At 44.0% G+C, this 18,450-nt stretch overlaps 1 protein-coding gene across 1 annotated transcript in view; it reads right to left on the bottom strand.

Annotated features, from left to right (window-relative positions):
* The window catches only part of focad (focadhesin), a 99,414-nt gene that overhangs the window by 77,702 nt on the left and 3,262 nt on the right, over positions 1-18,450 (bottom strand). Inside the window, 2 exon segments of the mRNA XM_051654093.1 lie at positions 541-645; positions 17,920-18,179. Of these exon segments, the coding sequence (XP_051510053.1) occupies positions 541-645; positions 17,920-18,179 (365 nt within the window).

The raw sequence follows: 18,450 nt of genomic DNA, 5'->3' as shown, positions 1-18,450 counted from the left end.
CATTTATGTTGATCTGGCATTTTACCAGCAAGCAAAATGTTAGAGAAACACACACTTGGCATACAAGATTTATGGATAATATCTATTGTGAGCGGAAACAATAAATAATGATGGCACAGACAATGGCCGGGTTAATGGCTGGAGTTGCATATAATGCAGGTGTGCTGTTGCCATGGCAACAGGGGCCGCAAAATAACCCAAATCTGAGTGGATGGACTACATTCATATTTCTGTATTCTGTGGTAGCAACTGAGCTGTAATACACATGGAATGGTGCTATGTTATTAATGTAATTGTTGAGAGCTTTACTTTTTAATATAATTTAATAACAGTGAGTAATCAATAATATGCAAATCAACATAGAAATGTTTAAAAAAAAAAATCATATAAACAGTATACAGTATACAAATATTTTGGTTAAATATAATCCTTCCAAATGATTAAAATCAAGACTGAACATTGGTTATTAGTTAGGTTTTTGATTTAATATTCCTCCTTCACAGGTAATCAGTACATGCTGTGCACCTTAATGACTCTTACCTTGTGAGTTCCCAGCCTTGGAAGAGTGTAGAGGACAGAGCGAGACAAAGCTGAATCAGACACTCTGCCCAGTTTAAACATCAGGACAGGAAGTAGACCTGGAACCTAGAATTTAAGGAGTAGCCAGGTAGCAAATGAAAGAAAGAGACTTAGATTCTTAATCCATTAACTCCTTAGGCCCTATTCAAAAAGATCCTACTTTCAAACATATATTTCCACAAACTTCGTATAAACAAGCAAAAGATCTGCTTTGCATGTTGCACCATTACATTACACATATAAAGATTAATCAAAAAGAGCAGTTGATAGACAGTGAATGAATCACAATCAGTTGCTCTAGGGACATTCCTAATATCCATAAACCTATGGTAAAATTTGGAAGAGCTGTCCAAATAAGATAGTTTAAAATGGAGGACAAATAAAATAACAGCACCCACAAATACCAAATTTTCAACAAAAATAAATAAAGAAATAAATAAAGAAATAAAAAAAATTATATATATATATATATATATATAGTTTTTGGGTGAAAAACAGATCAATATTAAAGCCCTTTTCCCCCCATAAATCTCCATTTCCACTTTCTTCTTCTTCATGCATATCGCTGCCTACTGGGCAGGAAGGACAATTTATAGTCAAAAGGACTTAAATATTGATTTGTTTCTCACCCACACCTATCATATTTCTTCAGAAGACACTGGATACATATAGATTACTTTTATGCTGTCTTTATGTCCTTTTTGGAGCTTCAAAGTTCTGGTCACTATTCACTTGCATTTTTTTCAGCAGATTTGTTTTTCAGCAGAAAAAAGTCATACACATCTAGGATGGCATAAGGGTGAGTAAATGATGAGAGAATTTTCAGTTTTGGGTGAACTATCCCTTTAAAGGCCATGGGTTACAGCGATTTTACCACAGGTAAGGGGTGTCCTAAAACCTCATTAACTATGGTAAAACCACTGTAATGTCAGCAACAGCAAAATGATTAAAGAGACAAATTTGTAATAAGCAGATCAATGCGTTATTAGTAATAATATGAAAATAAGTGTAAGCTGTTTGTGGTTGCTATTCAACATGAACTTGGCACATTAATACATAGGTTGTTTTACCAGGTGTGGGTTTATAGGAAGGAAGGAAGGAAGGAAGGAAGGAAAGAAAGAAATGTATCAAATCAGCATCAAATCAGTGCCGTGTTGAAGAAGTGACCAGGCACACAGAGCATAGAGAAGAACATGCTTCTAAGGTTAGAAAATAAAGAGGCTAAAACAAAGAAATGACAGGACCCATAACGTAACGAGACAAGTTCTGTGAGAGCTCATCACAGCGAGGGGCTGATGGAGGAGGGGTGGGAGGGCACATTCTTATTCTCCTCACCCACCTCATTCAGGCTTCTGTTAAGCCGAACAAGACTGTCACAAATTATCCATCTCATGCAGTGGGTCAGAAACTCCAAAGAGCCCTCGGCTTTGAAGTTAATTCCAAAAGTTCCCTCAATCCTTTCCAACCGTCTGACTAACACCCTGTCTCTTTCTTTCTCTTTATTTTCTCAAGCTGTTTTCTGTAGCATAAACACCACTTGAGAAGTCTCTACAATACTAAAACAATGGCCCAAGGCCAATGTTTCCCCAACTAAAATAAAAAATGAAAGGTTTGCTTGAGGCAAAGCTGAGAGGCTACAGTGATCCAGATGATTAACAAAACAGTGATTGAACCATGTGAAGGACAAGAAAATTTCTTGATATGAAAACAGAGCACAACTGAGGACTGTGGTACATGTCCAACATTTACTAATGTATTTCATGTCTTGGGCATCAAACGATATGCTTCGCAATGATTGAAGGGGTCTGCTGGTTTATATCGTAGTCTCTTGCTCCTAGCCAGTGCTGCCTGCTTACATTTCTACATTCATCACGCTGCGAATGCTGTGTGTAAATGAGTGACCAAGAAAACTCTGCCCAGACTTGTCCAAGGCTTGTTTAAAAAGACATATTTTATTCGAGAGACTGATGATGACTTCTGAAGGCATCTGTATTTGGTTTACTGCCTCTCTTCATGCAAACTCAACCTGAGTCACTTGAAAATGGTGCTGAGAGAAGAGTAATGTAAAAAGCTATCCTGAGCAATTAAATTCCTTACTGTTTAGTGCTTCCTATGGAGGCATTGCTATTAGTATTGTTCAGAGTTAGTGCTAGGGATCTGAAAAAACCTTTAACCCTAAGTAAGCAAGCAAGCAAGCAACAACACCATAGCAACCTTCTAGCAACACACTGAAAACCCCCTACAACACCCTAGCATTGTAGCGTAAGTTTTAACAGGTAAGCACCACTCACATTTTATAATGTTACTTAAGAGGACCAACAAAATTTAAATAAAACTACTACTAATAATAATAATTCAAATCAAATCAAATCACTTTATTGTCACACAGCCATATACACAAGTGCAATGGTGTGTGAAATTCTTGGGTGCAGTTCCGATCAACATAGCAGTCGTGACAGTGATGAGACAGTACCAATTTACAATAACATCAAATTATCACAGCACAATTTAAACATCTGATATACACATAATTACACTCAACAATATACAAATAATAACATACACTGTACAGTATACAATACGCACTATATAGATACACATTATTAAATAAAAATAAAAACTAAAAATATATAAAGAAGTATATATAGTAGTAAATATAGAATGTACAGTAGGCTGTATTTTACTGTATTGACATTCAGGCTGTCGGTTGATAGTCAGTTGTTAAGAGAGAATATAATATAATAATAATATAATTTATGACAGTCCAGTGTGAGATGTAAGAGTAAGGATAATAAAGTGCAGTGCTGATGTATTTTGATCGTGGGAGATCAAGAGTTCAGAAGTCTGATTGCTTGGGGGAAGAAGCTGTCATGGAGTCGGCTGGTGCGGGTCCTGATGCTGCGATACCGCCTGCCTGATGGTAGCAGTGAGAACAGCCCATGGCTCGGGTGGCTGGAGTCTCTGATGATCCTCCAAGCTTTTTTCACACACCGCCTTGTATATATTTCCTGGAGGGAGGGAAGCTCACCTCCGATGATGTGTCTGGCAGTTCGCACCACCCTTTGCAGTGCTTTGCGGTTGTGGGCGGTGCTATTGCCGTACCAGGCGGAGATGCAGCCAGTCAGGATGCTCTCTACAGTGCAGGTGTAGAACCGTGTGAGGATGTGGCGGTTCATTCCAAACTTCCTCAGCCGTCTCAGGAAGAAGAGGCACTGATGAGCCTTCTTCACAACGACTTCAGTGTGGATGGACCATGTGAGTTCCTCAGTGATGTGGACACCCTGGAACTTGAAGCTGCTGACTCTCTCCACTGGTGCTCCATTGATGGTGATGGGACTGTGTTCTCTGTCTTTTCTTCTGAAGTCCACCACAAGCTCCTTTGTCTTACTGACGTTGAGGGAGAGGTTGTGCTCCTGACACCAGTGTGTCAGAGTGTGCACCTCCTCTCTGTAGGCTGTATCATAATTGTCAGTGATCAGACCTACCACCGTCGTGTCATCAGCAAACTTAATGATGGCATTGGAGCTATGTGTTGCCACACAGTCATGTGTGTACAAGGAATACAGTAGTGGGGTGAGAACACAGCCCTGTGGGGCTCCAGTGTTGAGGGTTAGTGATGAGGAGATGTTGCTGCCTATTCTAACCACCTGGCGTCTGCTTGACAGGAAGTCCAGGAACCAGCTGCACAGCGAGCTGTTTAAGCCCAGAGCCTGGAGTTTCACATCAAGCTTGAAGGGCACTATGGTGTTGAATGCTGAGCTGTAGTCTACAAACAGCATTCTCACATAAGTGTTCTTTTTTTCCAGGTGGGAGAGAGCAGTGTGTATTGTAGATGCAATGGCATCATCAGTGGAGTGATTGTTGCGGTAAGCAAACTGCAACGGGTCAAGAGAGAGAGGCAGCACAGAGCAGATTGTGGATGTTTTAAAGCATGTGGGGACTACAGACAAAGAGAGGGAAAGATTGAAAATGTCCGTAAAAACACCAGCCAGCTGGTTCGCGCACGCTCTGATGACGCGGCCCGGAATGCCGTCTGGGCCCGCAGCTTTGCGGATATTCACCCATCGGAAGGATCGGGTTACATCCGCTACAGAGACGGAGAGTGAACTAACCTCTGTAGCTTCGGCCGCGAGAGCTCTCTCCGCGAGGGCAGTGTTATTTCCCTCAAAATGAGCATAAAAAGTATTTAGCTCATCCGGGAGAGAGGCAGCGGTGTTCATGGCGGAGTTTTTATTCCCTTTAAAGTCCGTGATGATGTTAATTCCCTGCCACATGCTTCTAGAGTTGGTGGTGTTAAACTGTCCTTCAATCTTGCTCCTGTACTGGCGTTTTGCGGTTCTGGCTTGTTTATGCTCCTCCGCGTTCCCGGAATTAAAAGCGGAGGTCCGCACATTAAGTGCCGCGAGGACATCATTATTTATCCATGGTTTCTGATTCGGATAGATCCGTATTGTTCTGGTCGGAACAATGTCCTCTACGCACTTTGTGATGAAACACATTATGCTATCAGCGTAAACCTCGATGTCGTCATCAGAGGCGGACCAGAACATCTCCCAGTCCGTGTGATCAAAACAGTCTTGTAGCGTAGAATCTGATTGTTCCGACCAGCACTGGATCGTTCTGAGGGCGGGTGCTTCCTGTTTCAGTTTCTGCCTGTTAGCGGGCAGAAGCAGAATGGAAGAGTGGTCCGATTTGCCAAATGTTGGGCGGGGGAGGAATTTGTAGCCATCCCGGAACGGAGAGTAGCAATGGTCCAAAACCCGGTCCCCTCGTGTGTTGAAACTAATGTGCTGGTGGTATTTTGGTGCGACTGATTTTAAACTGGCTTTATTAAAGTCCCCGGTCACAATGAACGCGGCCTCAGGGTGCGTGGTTTCCTGCTCACTTATCATCCCAAACAGTTCCTTGAGTGCCCGGTCTGTGTCGGCTTGTGGGGGAATGTACACAGCAGTGATAATGACCGCTGTGAATTCCCTCGGTAGCCAGAATGGTTGACACAGAAGCATGAGAAATTCCAGATCAGGAGAGCAGAAAGACTTGATAGAATGTACGTTCCTCTGATCACACCAGGATTTGTTGATCATAAAACATACACCACCACCTCTGCTTTTACCTGAGAGGTCTTTCGCTCTGTCCACTCGGTGCACGGAGAATCCCGCGGGTTCAATGGCTGAGTCTGGAATCTCCGCAGACATCCAAGTTTCCATAAGGCAGATAATGCAGCAGTCCCTCGTCTCTCGTTGGAAAGAGATCCGCGTTTTCAGCTCGCAGAGCTTTTTATCCAGAGACTGAACATTTGCCAGTAGAATACTGGGTAGCGGGGGTTCGATTTGTGTGGCGTCTTACTCTGATGAGAACGCCGGCTCTGTTTCCCCTTTTCCTCCTGCTTTTCCGCGGCCGTGCTGCCCAGACAAAGGGCTCTACTTGCATGTTTATAAACAGCGGGTCGGCATTGAGGAAGTTGAAGTCCGGTTTACGGTGTGAAATTGCTGAACCAATGTCCAAAAGTGTTTGTCTGTCGTAGACAATAAGGCAGACAACATCCAATACAAAAAACATAAGAATTGTGAACAAAACAAACAAAACATTACTATGTTGTGTCGGAGCTCGCAACGCAGCAGCCATACTCGGCGCCATCTTGAGCATCTCAAGCATCTTAATTTCTCAAGAGGGATACATAGCAATGAGAATAAGAAGTCTAATTTGATAACACTTTACAATAAAGTTCTATTCATTAACATTAGTAAATGTATTAGGTATCATGCACTAACAATGAACAATATGAACAACAGTATGTATTAATCTTGCTAAATGTTAATATTAAATTATAGAAACACAGCTGTTCAACATTAGTTCATGTCAGTTCATAATGCATTAACTAATGTTAACTTCTAATTTTATTAGTATATGTTAAAATTAATATTGACCCAGATTAAGTGCTGTGAAAGTATTGTTCATTGTAAGATCATGTTAACTAATGTTAACAAATACAACCTAATTGTAAAGTGTTACCATAGATTTTACTACATAAAAAAGCAAAAGATAGAAATACAAAAACAAAAACTACTTCAAGCATACTGTCTCGTCTAATTAATCTGTGGGATTTGTAAAACAATTCCCCAGATGAGCCACTCCCTAATAGATCCCCACTAACCGGAATAGCAGGTCTTTCCCTCCATTGAACAGATTTTTAACCCTTAGAGAAGGGAAACCATGGCAGTTGTTCTAACCTCTAATTGGAGATTAACCCCTCAGTGTCCCCATCATGCACCCTTTGCTGAAAGGCCGAGAGGGGAGGCATGGCCACCTGTAACCAGCACAACCTCTGACCCCCAGATTAAGCCAATTAACATCCTTAATGAGTGGAGATAAAAGGGTGGTAAAATGCAATGTGATTGAGTCTGATGGAAAACACAAAAAGTTTGGACAATGATAAGAAAATTTAAAAAAAGATCGGTTATAAATAGATCATATTAGAAACAAGAAAATATGGAAAGAGAAGCAAATGTATCAAATAAGAGATTTTTAAGTTCTCTAATACATGTACTTAAAGAATTTTTCCAGTTCCAAAACAAGTTAAGCACAATCTACAGCATTTGTGGCATAATGTTGTTTATAACAATATAAATTTCAACTCATCCCTCCTTTTCTTTAAAAAAAAAAAAAATATGGGTTACAGTGAGGCACATTCAGTGGAAGTGAATGGGGCCAATTTGTAAACATTAAAATATTCAGTTTCAAAAGTATAGCCACTAGACGTAAACAATATGCATGTTAATATGTTTTTACTGTGATAAAATCACTTACTAACCTTTTCTGTGTAAAGCTATATCCAATTTAGCAACGTCGATGCCATGACAACATAATGCTGAAAACTCTAAATATTTTTTTATGGTTATCAACATTATGCCACAAATGCTGTTGACTGAGCTTAACTTGTTTAGAACCCAGAATTTTCCGGTAATAGGGATCTATACAAACCCTTAACCGCAAGAATAAAACTTGTCCTGTATGTGCCACAGACATGAATGGTACCTCAAATATGCGACTTGTTGAGAAAAGGTGTGGTATTACTTTTCTAAGGGATCAGACAAATGATTTTTGCCTGTCAAATGATTAAAAAAATGGCAAAATTAGACAGGCAGGCATCACTCACCTTTTCTTCAGAAAATGTAAAAAATATACTTAACTATTACAGATGTACTATTTCATAAACAGTTTCTCTTTTTCAAATAAATTATTTAATTTAACTATATTGACAATAATAATAAAAAGAAATATCCAGAACTATGGTGCAACATAAAAAAAATTAATAAAAAAAGATATTAGTTTTGAAAGGCAGTATACAAAGATTCAACATAGTTAAAGGACAACAAATTAAAATATGACAGCATTAAAAACAGAATATAAAATAAGGGTTAATGGTTTACTAGAAAGAACAATACTGCTTATTTTTGTCAGATGGGGTTTGGTATTCTAACAGTTTCTGTTCTGTAGTCTTGTTGATTTGGCCTGGTGTTCTGCAGAAGTGTTGTTTTCTTTAGAGCAGACTGGTGGGGCTTCAAGTGGTTGGAGTTGTGACTTTTAATTAGAGCCATGACATGCATCTCAGAGCACGACATAACTGGAGTTAGTGCAATGGAGAAATAACCACTGTGACACACTTTGGCACACATCACATTGGCACTGATGATAGTGGCTGATTGGAAGCATAAGGTAACAGCAGCCTGGACAAGGAGGATGACAAGTTGGTGTGCTGCATTTCTTGATGCATTTACAACATAATTACTATTTTGATTTATTTGGCTGACACTCTCTGACACTCTCTAGAACATTTTTCGTGGCAGGTTTGGTGTCAGTGATGTCAAACACATTGGTTTTTGAATAGTGATTGATTGTGCCACACCAAGTTTGAATGTATGCAAGCGTGAATGTGATTTGAGAGCTACAGTGGAGGGGGAAATTTTCAGCAAATAACAACAAAGAAATTGTTCACTCAGAAATAAAAATTCATAATTCTTTACTCACTCTCATGTAATTTCAAACCCATATGACACTGGCATTTGTGCGTAAAACCTATGTGCAAATTTTTTCATGCAAACATCCTTTAACATTCATTAATTAACTAATTAACATGGACCAATCAGCTATAAGCTCAAGGTTAGTCTTGAGCAATGGTTTAATGGGTAAATAACCTACAGTACTTACTACTTTATTTTCAAGAGAAATCAGTGATTATAAGGGGAGTGACCTGCCTTTGACACGACGAAATGCTCACGTCCGGTGTAGACAGGGTGTTAGAAATATGGAATGTGTTAAGCCAAAATTCTATATATACTGTTTATATACAGTATATTGTTATTAGAAACTGAATACAACTAACCCTATAATAAGTTTTACTCATTTTAGAGTAACAACAATGATACAGTACAGCTCGAGCCATTCACATGTAGTGTAGGCCTATTTCAAAGGTGTTCATTGTGTGACACACTTGGCTTCATATGCTCTGAGGAGAAAGTGCATCTTAAAGAAAAATTCTGTCATTATTTACTCACCCTCATGCCATCCCAGATGCATATGACTTTCTTTCTTCTGCAGAACAAAAATTACGGCTTCTATAAAAATATCTTAGCTCTGTAGGTTCTCACAATTCAAGTGAATGGGTGCCAAAATTTTGACACTCCAAAAAGCACATAAAGGAGCATAAAAGTAATCCATATGACTCCAGTAGTTAAATTTTTATCATATAAGCGATATGAAATTCTTCTCCCTGCTCAGTAGGGGGCATATGGAGTGGTGGTGGTGTAGTGGACTAAAGCACTGAACTGGTAAGCAGAAGGTTGTTGGTTCAATCCCCACAGCCAACACCATTGTGTCCTTGAGCAAGGCACTTAACTCCAGATTGCTCCAGGGGGATTGTCCCTGTAATCAGGGCACTGTAAGTCACTTTGGATAAAAGCGTCAGCCAAATGCATAAATGTAAATGTATGCAAGAAGAATGTGAATCACCAAAAACACAAGAAGAATGTGAAAGTGGAGATTGGCTGAACAGGGAGGAGAATTTATAGTACAAATGGACAAACATTGATGTGTTTCTCACCCACACCTATTATATCACTTCTGAAGACATTGATTAAACCACTGGAGACATATGGATTACTTTTATTCTGACTTATGTGAATTTTGGATCTTCACAATGTTGGCACTCATTCACTTGCATTGTATAGACCTACGGAGCTGAAATATTCTTCAAAAAATCTTCATTTGTGTTCTGTTGAAGAAAGAAAGTCATACACATTTGGGATGGCATAAAGGTGAGTAAATTATGAGAGAATTTTCAATTCTGGATGAACTATTCCTTTAATAGAGTAGAAGGACACATTTTCAGAAAGTGAATAATGGCTGAACAGGAGAGGTTGTGCGGAAAATGTCTGGGCATGTACTACTCCAATTATTAACTGTGAGCATGTGCTCTCTCATTTAGAATTTTACAAATACATCAACATTAGAACGAAGGGTAAGTACAAGTTTATGTACACACGCACCTGTTGTGAATCCGTGTTGTGAAGAACACTTGTACGCAATTATTAGTGAATGAGACCCATTGTTGTGTGAATCACAGTTAGTGAATGGGTGCTGTGCCTTCAGGGCAATTGAGGCCTTCGCTCTTTTAGTGCCGGTGGAGAGATTGATCCTGGTCTGTTGCCAGATCTGAACACCACTTTGAGCGGTGATAAATTAACCATTAACATTTAGCCAGGGCCTCTGATGGGGGCATATGGTGACCAGAACATCATTGACACACTTGCTGTCATAGCCATTGACAGACGATGTATATAGTTTTGTAGACTAAATTTCCATGTTTATTAGTGTTATTAATTATTATGCAAGTCTTATATAAGTTGCATACATTTGTATTGTTTGGATGTAAAGTTACTGAGAAGGACTTTTCAGAGACATGTTTCAAATTATGAGGGGAGGGGAAGTAATATGGGCTCATTTTAAACAGTGGAAGGATGTGTTGTTTTTTTCCTAAGGATGGATTTAAAAATGCACTGTAAGAATATTATCTAAAAAAAATGACTAAGCAAGACTGAAGACGAGGAAGATTGGAAACGTCATGGTTACTTGCATAACCTCCGTTCCCTGATGGAGGGAACGAGACGTTGTGTCAATGTAGTGACACTAGGGGTCACTCTTGGGAGCCTGAGACATCTCTGGTCTTTGATAAAAGGCCAATGAAAATTGGCGAGTGGTATTTGCATGCCACTCCCCTGGACATACGGGTATAAAAGGAGCTGGTATGCAACCACTCATTCAGGTTTTATGCTGAGGAGCCGAGACAAGGTCCGGCCATTTCAGCGAGTAGTTCAGCGTTGTGGCAGGAGGGACACAACATCTCGTTCCCTCCATCAGGGAACAGAGGTTACGCAAGTAACCAGGACGTTACCTATCTGTCACTCACTAGACGTTGTGTCGATGTAGTGACACTAGGGGTCCCTATACGAAATGCCACAACTGGCTGAACAGTGTTACGTGAACTGGCGGTGTGTGACGGGCAGACCACTGTGTGTCTCATAGCCAGCACACCAGGCCAACACGTAACCTCCCCCAACATAGTTATGAGTGTCAAACGGCCCTTTTTGGGGACAAGTCGACTACCCAAGAGATAGAGACAGGCTAACCCAGTCGTGGCCTCTTTTCCCCTTCTTTTTTTCCACTCCCTAAAAAAGAAGGGGGATTATCCGACTGGGCCGCCAGGTCTAGTTGGGGGGGTGTCCCTCCCAAGGGGAGGACACCGCGGAGACCACACCTTGCCCAAAGAGGGGGGGATATTTATGTGGAAAAATATACGTCACATGGTCTTGATGACCATGTGGAGAGTCTCAAGGTAGATCTTACCCAATGGGGGAGGAGTTACTACAAACATAGAGACTGGGGCAGAGGGGCTCTGCCCAAGGAAGACGCAGTTTGCCAACAGGGAAACGAATTAGCGGAAGATATACATCGCATGGGGTTACATTACAGGGAACCGCTACATGCAGAGCACCTGCCCCAGAACAGGGCACTTAGTTAGCATGTGTACTGGGCCGGCAGTGAGTCTCTCCGAAAACTCGACTTCCACAGGGCTCGGAGGAAGTCAACCAGGGTTACATAGTTTGTGAACTCTACTGGGAATTAATGGTGAACGTCTTCAGCTCAAAAGAGGTGGAAGGCGCTATGTGCAAGCGATACACCCGGCCGGCTATCCCGGGCTTATCCACTTGTATTGCGTGCCACTACCTGGGATGAAACCGGTTCCACCCGGAGGTTGTAGAACCTTGCAAAGGTGTTGGGTGTTGCCCAGCCTGCTGCTCTGCAAATGTCTTTTAGAGAGGCACCCCTGGCCAGGGCCCAGGAGGCCGCTACACCCCTGGTAGAAAGAGCTGCTTAGAGATTCTAAAGCTCTGCATGCAATCCAAATAGATGCGTAAAGCAAGCACCAGACACAGCAATGACAGGGCTGGGTCTGCCTCCTCCTGGGGCAGCTCTCACAGGTTCACCACCTGATCCCTAAAAGGGGTCGTGGGAAACTTGGGCACATAGCCCGGTCAGGGTCTCAGGATCACGTGAGAGTAGCCCGGACCGAACTCCAGGCATGTTTCGCTGACAGAGAACGCTTGCAGGTCTCCTACCCTCTTGATGGAAGTGAGTGCAGTCAGGAGGGCAGTCTTCAAGGAGAGTGCCTTAAGCTCAGCTGACTGCAAAGGCTCAAAGAGGGCTCTCTGTAGACCCTGAAGAACTACAGAGATCCATGAGGGAACGAGGCACGGTCTGGAGGGATTCAGCCACCTGGCGCCTCTCAGGAACCTGATGATCAGGTCGTGCTTCCCTAAGGACTTACAGTCGACTGTGTCATGGTGTGCTGCTATGGCGGCAACATACACCTTCAAGGTGGAAGGAGACAGCCACCCTTCCAACCTCTCCTGCAGGAAGGAAAGCACTGATCCGACTGCGCATCTCTGGGGGTCTTCCTGTTGGGAAGAACACCACTTAGCAAACAGATGCCACTTAAAGGCATACAGGCGCCTCATAGAGGGGGCCCTAGCCTGAGTGATCGTGTCTACCACCACGGCTGGTAGACCGCTTAGGTCTTCCGCATCCCATCCAGGGGCCAGACATGGAGTTTCCAGAGGTCCAGTAGGGTGCTACCAGGATGACCTGCTCCTCACCCTTCCTGACCTTGCACAGGGTCTGTGCAAGTAGGCTTACTGGGGGAAACGCATACTTGCGCAGGCCAGGGGGCCAGCTGTGTGTCAGTGTGTCTATGCCGAGGGGGGCCTCAGTCAGGGCGTACCAGAGCGGGCAGTGGGAGGATTCTTGGGAGGCGAACAGGTCCACCTGTGCCTGTCCGAATCGACTCCAAATCAGCTGGACCACCTGAGGGTGGAGTCTCCACTCTCCCCTGAGGGTAACCTGCCGTGACATCGCGTCCGCTGTAGTGTTGATGTTGCCTGGGATGTGAGTGGCTCACAGCGACTTGAAGTGAAGTGATGCTGACTCCAGAAGAGGAGACGGCGGGCGAGTTGTGACATACAATGAGAGCGCAGACCACCTTGGTGGTTGACATATGCTACCGTTGCCGTGTTGTCTGTCCGAACTAACATGTGCTTGCCCTGGATCAACGGCCAGAACCTCTGCAGGGTGAGCAGAATTGCCAACAACTCGAGGCAGTTGATGTGCCAATGCAGTTGCAAACAGCACCCCAGCCCATTTTGGAGTCATCTGTCGTGACCACGACGTACCTGGAGACCAGTTCTAGGGGAACACCTGCCCGTAGAAATGAGAGGTTGGTCCAAGGGCTGAAAAGAAGGTGACAGACTGGCGTGATGACCACGCGATGTGTCCCGCGGCGCCATGCCCATCTCGGGACTCGAGTCTGAAGCCAGTGCTGAAGCGGTCTCATATGCATCAACCCGAGTGGGGTGGCTACCGCTGAGGATGCCATATGCCCCAGGAGCCTCTGATAAAGTTTCAGTGGAACCGCTGTTTTCTGTTTGAACGCCTTCAAACAAAGCTGTCAAAGAGTCCAACTCCAAACCGAGGAAAGTGATGCTCTGAACCGGGAGGAGCTTGCTCTTTTCCCAGTTGACCCGAAGCCCTAGTCAGCTGAGCTGTGAGAGCACCAAGTCCCTGTGTGCTCACAATATGTCCCGAGAGTGAGCTAGGATTAGCCAGTCGTCAAGATAGTTGAGATTGCGAATGCCACTCCATGGGGCAAGGGCTGCCTCTGCGACCTTCGTGAAGACACGAGGAGACAGGGACAGGCCGAAAGGGAGGACCTTGTACTGATACGCCTGACCCTCGAATGCAAACCGCAGGAAGGGTCTGTGTCGAGGTAGGATAGAGACGTGGAAGTACGCGTCCTTCAGGTCTACCGCCGCAAACCAATCTTGATGCCGGACACTCGCCAGAATGCGTTTTTGTGTCAGCATCTTGAACGGGAGTCTGTGTTAAGCCTGGTTCAGTACTCGCAGGTCCAAGATTGGCCGCAACACACCGCCTTTTTTTGGTACAATGAAGTAGGGGCTGTTAAACCCCTTCTTCATCTCGGCCGGAGGGACAGTTTCTATCGCGCCCTTCCATAGGAGGGTAGCGGTCTCCGCGTGCAAGGTAGCATCGTTTTCGTTCTTCACCAAGGTGAAGTGGATACCGCTGAACCTGGGCAGGCACCTGGCGAACTGAATCGTGTAGCCAAGTCGGACGGTCCGGACCAGCCATCGCGATGGATTGGAAAGTGCAAGCCATGCATCCAAGTTCCCCGCAAGGGGGACCAAGGGGACAAAGTCGTTGGACGTAGCAGCAGGTGGGGCCTCACGGCGGGGCGGAGCTCGAGGTGCCACACCACGTCGTGGTCGTGCTGAGTCTAGGGACATCAAAGCAATTACCTGGCTCCTTGTGACCACCCCGGAACAGCCTGGGACAGGGGAGGAAGAGGCCTGTCCTCGTAACCTGTGGAGACTGTCACATCGGGGGCAGCTGTGTGCCACAGCTGGGCACTCAGGGGCGGGAAGACCACCGCTGGAGCGCCAATCCTGCAAGGAAAAACCCGTGGACGATAGTCGTGATGACGACCATGCACACTGGGTATGTGACCCAGGGAAGAAGGAAACCACTCTTTTGCTGAACTGTTGGGTACCGCAGCCACTTGGGCATGCTTTGAAATCAAACAAAAAGGCAAAAAAAGATTCTCCACCCGGCCCTCCACCAGGGGATGGAGTGGTCTTCTTACCAGCTCCAGGTGAGTGGGTTTCTTCGACCCTGGTTCGCCCGTCTCAGGGGTGCTTTGACGACCTCCGTGGGTTCTTAGCGGCAGACTGTGAGACGGGTGGCGTCTGCTTCCTGTGGTGGGCTCCACGCCAGGGCCGGGCCGAAGGGGCGGGCTGCGGAGGAGCTGGTGCAGTCACCACAGGGGCAACGAGCAGATGGGGTGCGGGATCTTGAGCCGCGCCGGGGCAGGATATGCCGGATGGCCTCCGTCTGCTGCTTCACTGTCGAGAACTGCTTGGCAAAGTCCTCGACGGTGTCTAGGAACCGTGTCATGTCGGCTTCACCCATCTCGACCAGGTTGAGTCAAAGATGGCACTCCTGGACCACTAATGTGGCCATTGTCCGCCCAAGAGACCGCACCGTGACCTTCGTCGCTCGGAGAGCGAGGTCGGTCACCGAGCGCAGTTCCTGCATCAGATCTGGGGCGGAACTACCCTCGTGCAGTTCTTTTAGCGCCTTGGCTTGGTGGACCTGCAGGAGAGCCATGGCGTGCAGGGCAGAGGTGGCTTGTCCAGCAGCGCTGTAGGCTTTAGCCGTCAGGGACGACGTGAACCTACATGGCTTGGACGGGAGCTTTGGGCGTCCACACCAGGTGGCCGAACAAGAGGCCAGACTCGCCATGAGACGAGCCGGCGGACTCATCCGGAAGCCCGACTGGGGCAGACGAGCATGCTGGGGAATGGGAGGTCCATGGGGGGATACCCGGCGGAGGCAATCCCATTGGGGTCCCCAAATCGCCCCCAGTGCTAGCCGCGCTGGCCTCATACCCGTAGGTAGAAGGACCGAGGCGGGGAGCCACTGGGGTGGCTTGCTTTCTTACGAAAGCAAGCCGCGACCGCAGCGTTGCCATGGTCATGTTCTCGCAGTGAGAACATGAACCATCCACGAACGCTGCCTCCATGTGGGTCGCGCCTAGACACGAATGACAGCGATCATGACCATCCGAAGTTGAGAGATAACGACCGCAACCAGGAATAACACACAATCGGAAAGGCATCTTTAAAAAGACGTTCCGTGTGTGCCGCTCTTTTAGAGAAATATACTCTTTTAGAGAATTAAACTCTTTCAGAAAATATACTCTCTTTTTTCTGCCGAAGCGTCCAGGGGCATTCTCTGCAGTGCATCAGTGCGGAAGAGGGAGAAGCCGCTGAAATGCGCCGTCAGATCCAGCAGAGGTGAACGAACAGTAGAAATTCAGCTCAATGAGCATGACTGTTCGGCTCCGAAGAGAAAATCTGAATGAGTGGTTGCATACCAGCTCCTTTTATACCCGTATGTCTGAGGGAGTGGCATGCAAATACCACTCACCAATTTTCATTGGCCTTTTATCAAAGACCAGAGGTGTCTTGGGCTTCCAAGAGTGACCCCTAGTGTCACTACATCGACACAACATCGAGTGAGTGACAGTTAGGGAACCATATGTATGACACCACTCTTTAAATTACACTTTTGCTTTCTCTCCTATGTCTGAAAACTAAAAAAGAATTAATCAAATGTGTTATTTATTGGCAAGTAACTGGTGTTTAGCACTGTGACTTCACAATGGGCAAAAGATATAAATGTAAAGTCTTCAACCTCTATACATCTCCATAACCTCAATCAGTAGCACATCTATACATTTAAAACAGTCCTGCATGGTTGAGCTCTTTTCCTCAGGTCATAGAGTACATTTGATTTTCTTGTTTACCAATATTTTTTGCCTCAATGACTTTGTGCCCAAGTGAGCCCCAAGGATGTAAGTGGAAAGTTCAGGTCACAGTAACTGTACTATGATATGGCTTCATGTAGAATTAAGCTAAAGTAATTATTGCTCTAGATTCTAAGGCTGTGCATGTTGTCTAGTAACACTTACATCTGGATAATGGTTTAAATGGAAGCATAAGATGAGGGGGAAATTGTTTTTCCAATTTTGTTTTGTTTTTAAATGCCTGTTGTTCAAGGAAAAACACACTTTTAAAGGGATAGTCCACCCAGAATAAAATAAAAAAATCTGTCATTTATTCACTCTCATATCATTCCAAATTTGTATAAAGAGAAATTAGGCAGAAAGTTAGGGACTGACAGTCTCAGTCACCATTCTCTTTCATATTTTTTTATGCATTTAATGAAAGTGAATAGTGACTTGAGTTTGTCATTCTGCCTAACATCCCCTTTTGTGTTCCATGGAAAAATGAAAGTTATGAAGTTTTGGAACAACCTGAGATTGGTGTACATGATGACAGAATTACAATTTTTGGGTTAACTTTCCCTTTAAAGTTCACCCAAAAATGAAAATTATCTCATAATTTACTTACTTTTATGCCATCCCAGATGTGTATGACTTTCTTTATTCTGCAGAACACAAACAAAGATTATTAGGAGAATATCTCAGCTTTGTAGGTCCATACAATGCAAGTGAATGGTGATCAGCACTTTTAAGTTCCAAAAAGCATAGACAGTCGTAGTAAAAGTAATCCATCTGACTCCAGTGTTTTAATGTCTTCTGAAGCGATGCAATCACTTTGTGTGAGAACAGATCAATATTTCAATCATTTTTTACTATAATTCTCCACTTTCACTTGTGAAAAAGAAAAAAAGGACTTAAATATTGATCTGTTTCTCACCTACAGCAATTCCGCTTCAGAAGACACAGATTTAATCACCGGAGTCTTTTGGATTACATTTATGTGGCCTAAATGTGATTTTTTTTAGCTTGAAAGGTCTCGTCACCATTCACTTCCATTGTATGGACCTACAGAGCTGAGATATTCTTCTAAAAATCTTTGTTTATGTTCAGCAGAAGAAAGAAAGTTATACACATCTGGGATGGCAGAACTATCCCTTTAAGTTACAGGGACAATTCCCTTGGACCAAACAGAGTTAAATGCCTTACTTAAGATCAACCCCTTACAGGGTTCAAAGCTGCAACCTTTTGGTAACTAGGTAGCCCAGATCTTTAACCACTTGGCTACACCACCTCCTACTAAATATTACAGAATTACAATACAACAGACATACAGCACTAAACAATGACTGTATTTAGACCTTTACCTTTGCAGGATCACTCTCAGCGATAGCAGCAGCTGTGTCCATAGCTAATCTGCAGCAGTCCCCATGAGTGCTGACTATAAGGTGGTCGACCAGGAGACAAACAGTATCTGGGATGTGCTCGCAGACAGAGAGTGAAGACCGGAGGGAGTAAAGCCATTTAACAGAAGACATGGAGTCCATGGAAATTCGGTGTAAGGTGCTGGTGGCCACCTGAATTTCACTGTACCAAGTGCTGAGAGGAAACTCAATCGTGTAGAGTTCTGTAAAGACAGGCAAAGACAGGGCTCTTCATAAATGCTCACCATTGTTTGAATAAACAGTGGCCTAAAAAATTATTTTGACACTCAAGTCATATTTAAAAATAATTTGTATTGCATTAGGTAGCAAAACCACAAAACAAATGGCATCAACAAACAAATTATGCCAGAACGTTTCTCAGAACTATTTTCGTTTGTCTCGTTATTTTTACCAACTGTTGTCAAAGATATTTTTAGTGGATGTCTGAAGTCAGTTCAAACATCCAAAAATTTC

This window comes from Myxocyprinus asiaticus, chromosome 2, assembly GCF_019703515.2.
Source record: "Myxocyprinus asiaticus isolate MX2 ecotype Aquarium Trade chromosome 2, UBuf_Myxa_2, whole genome shotgun sequence".
Lineage (NCBI taxonomy): Eukaryota > Metazoa > Chordata > Actinopteri > Cypriniformes > Catostomidae > Myxocyprinus > Myxocyprinus asiaticus.
Note: the sequence above shows the minus strand (reverse complement) of the source record. Positions and strands in the feature narration are given on the sequence as shown.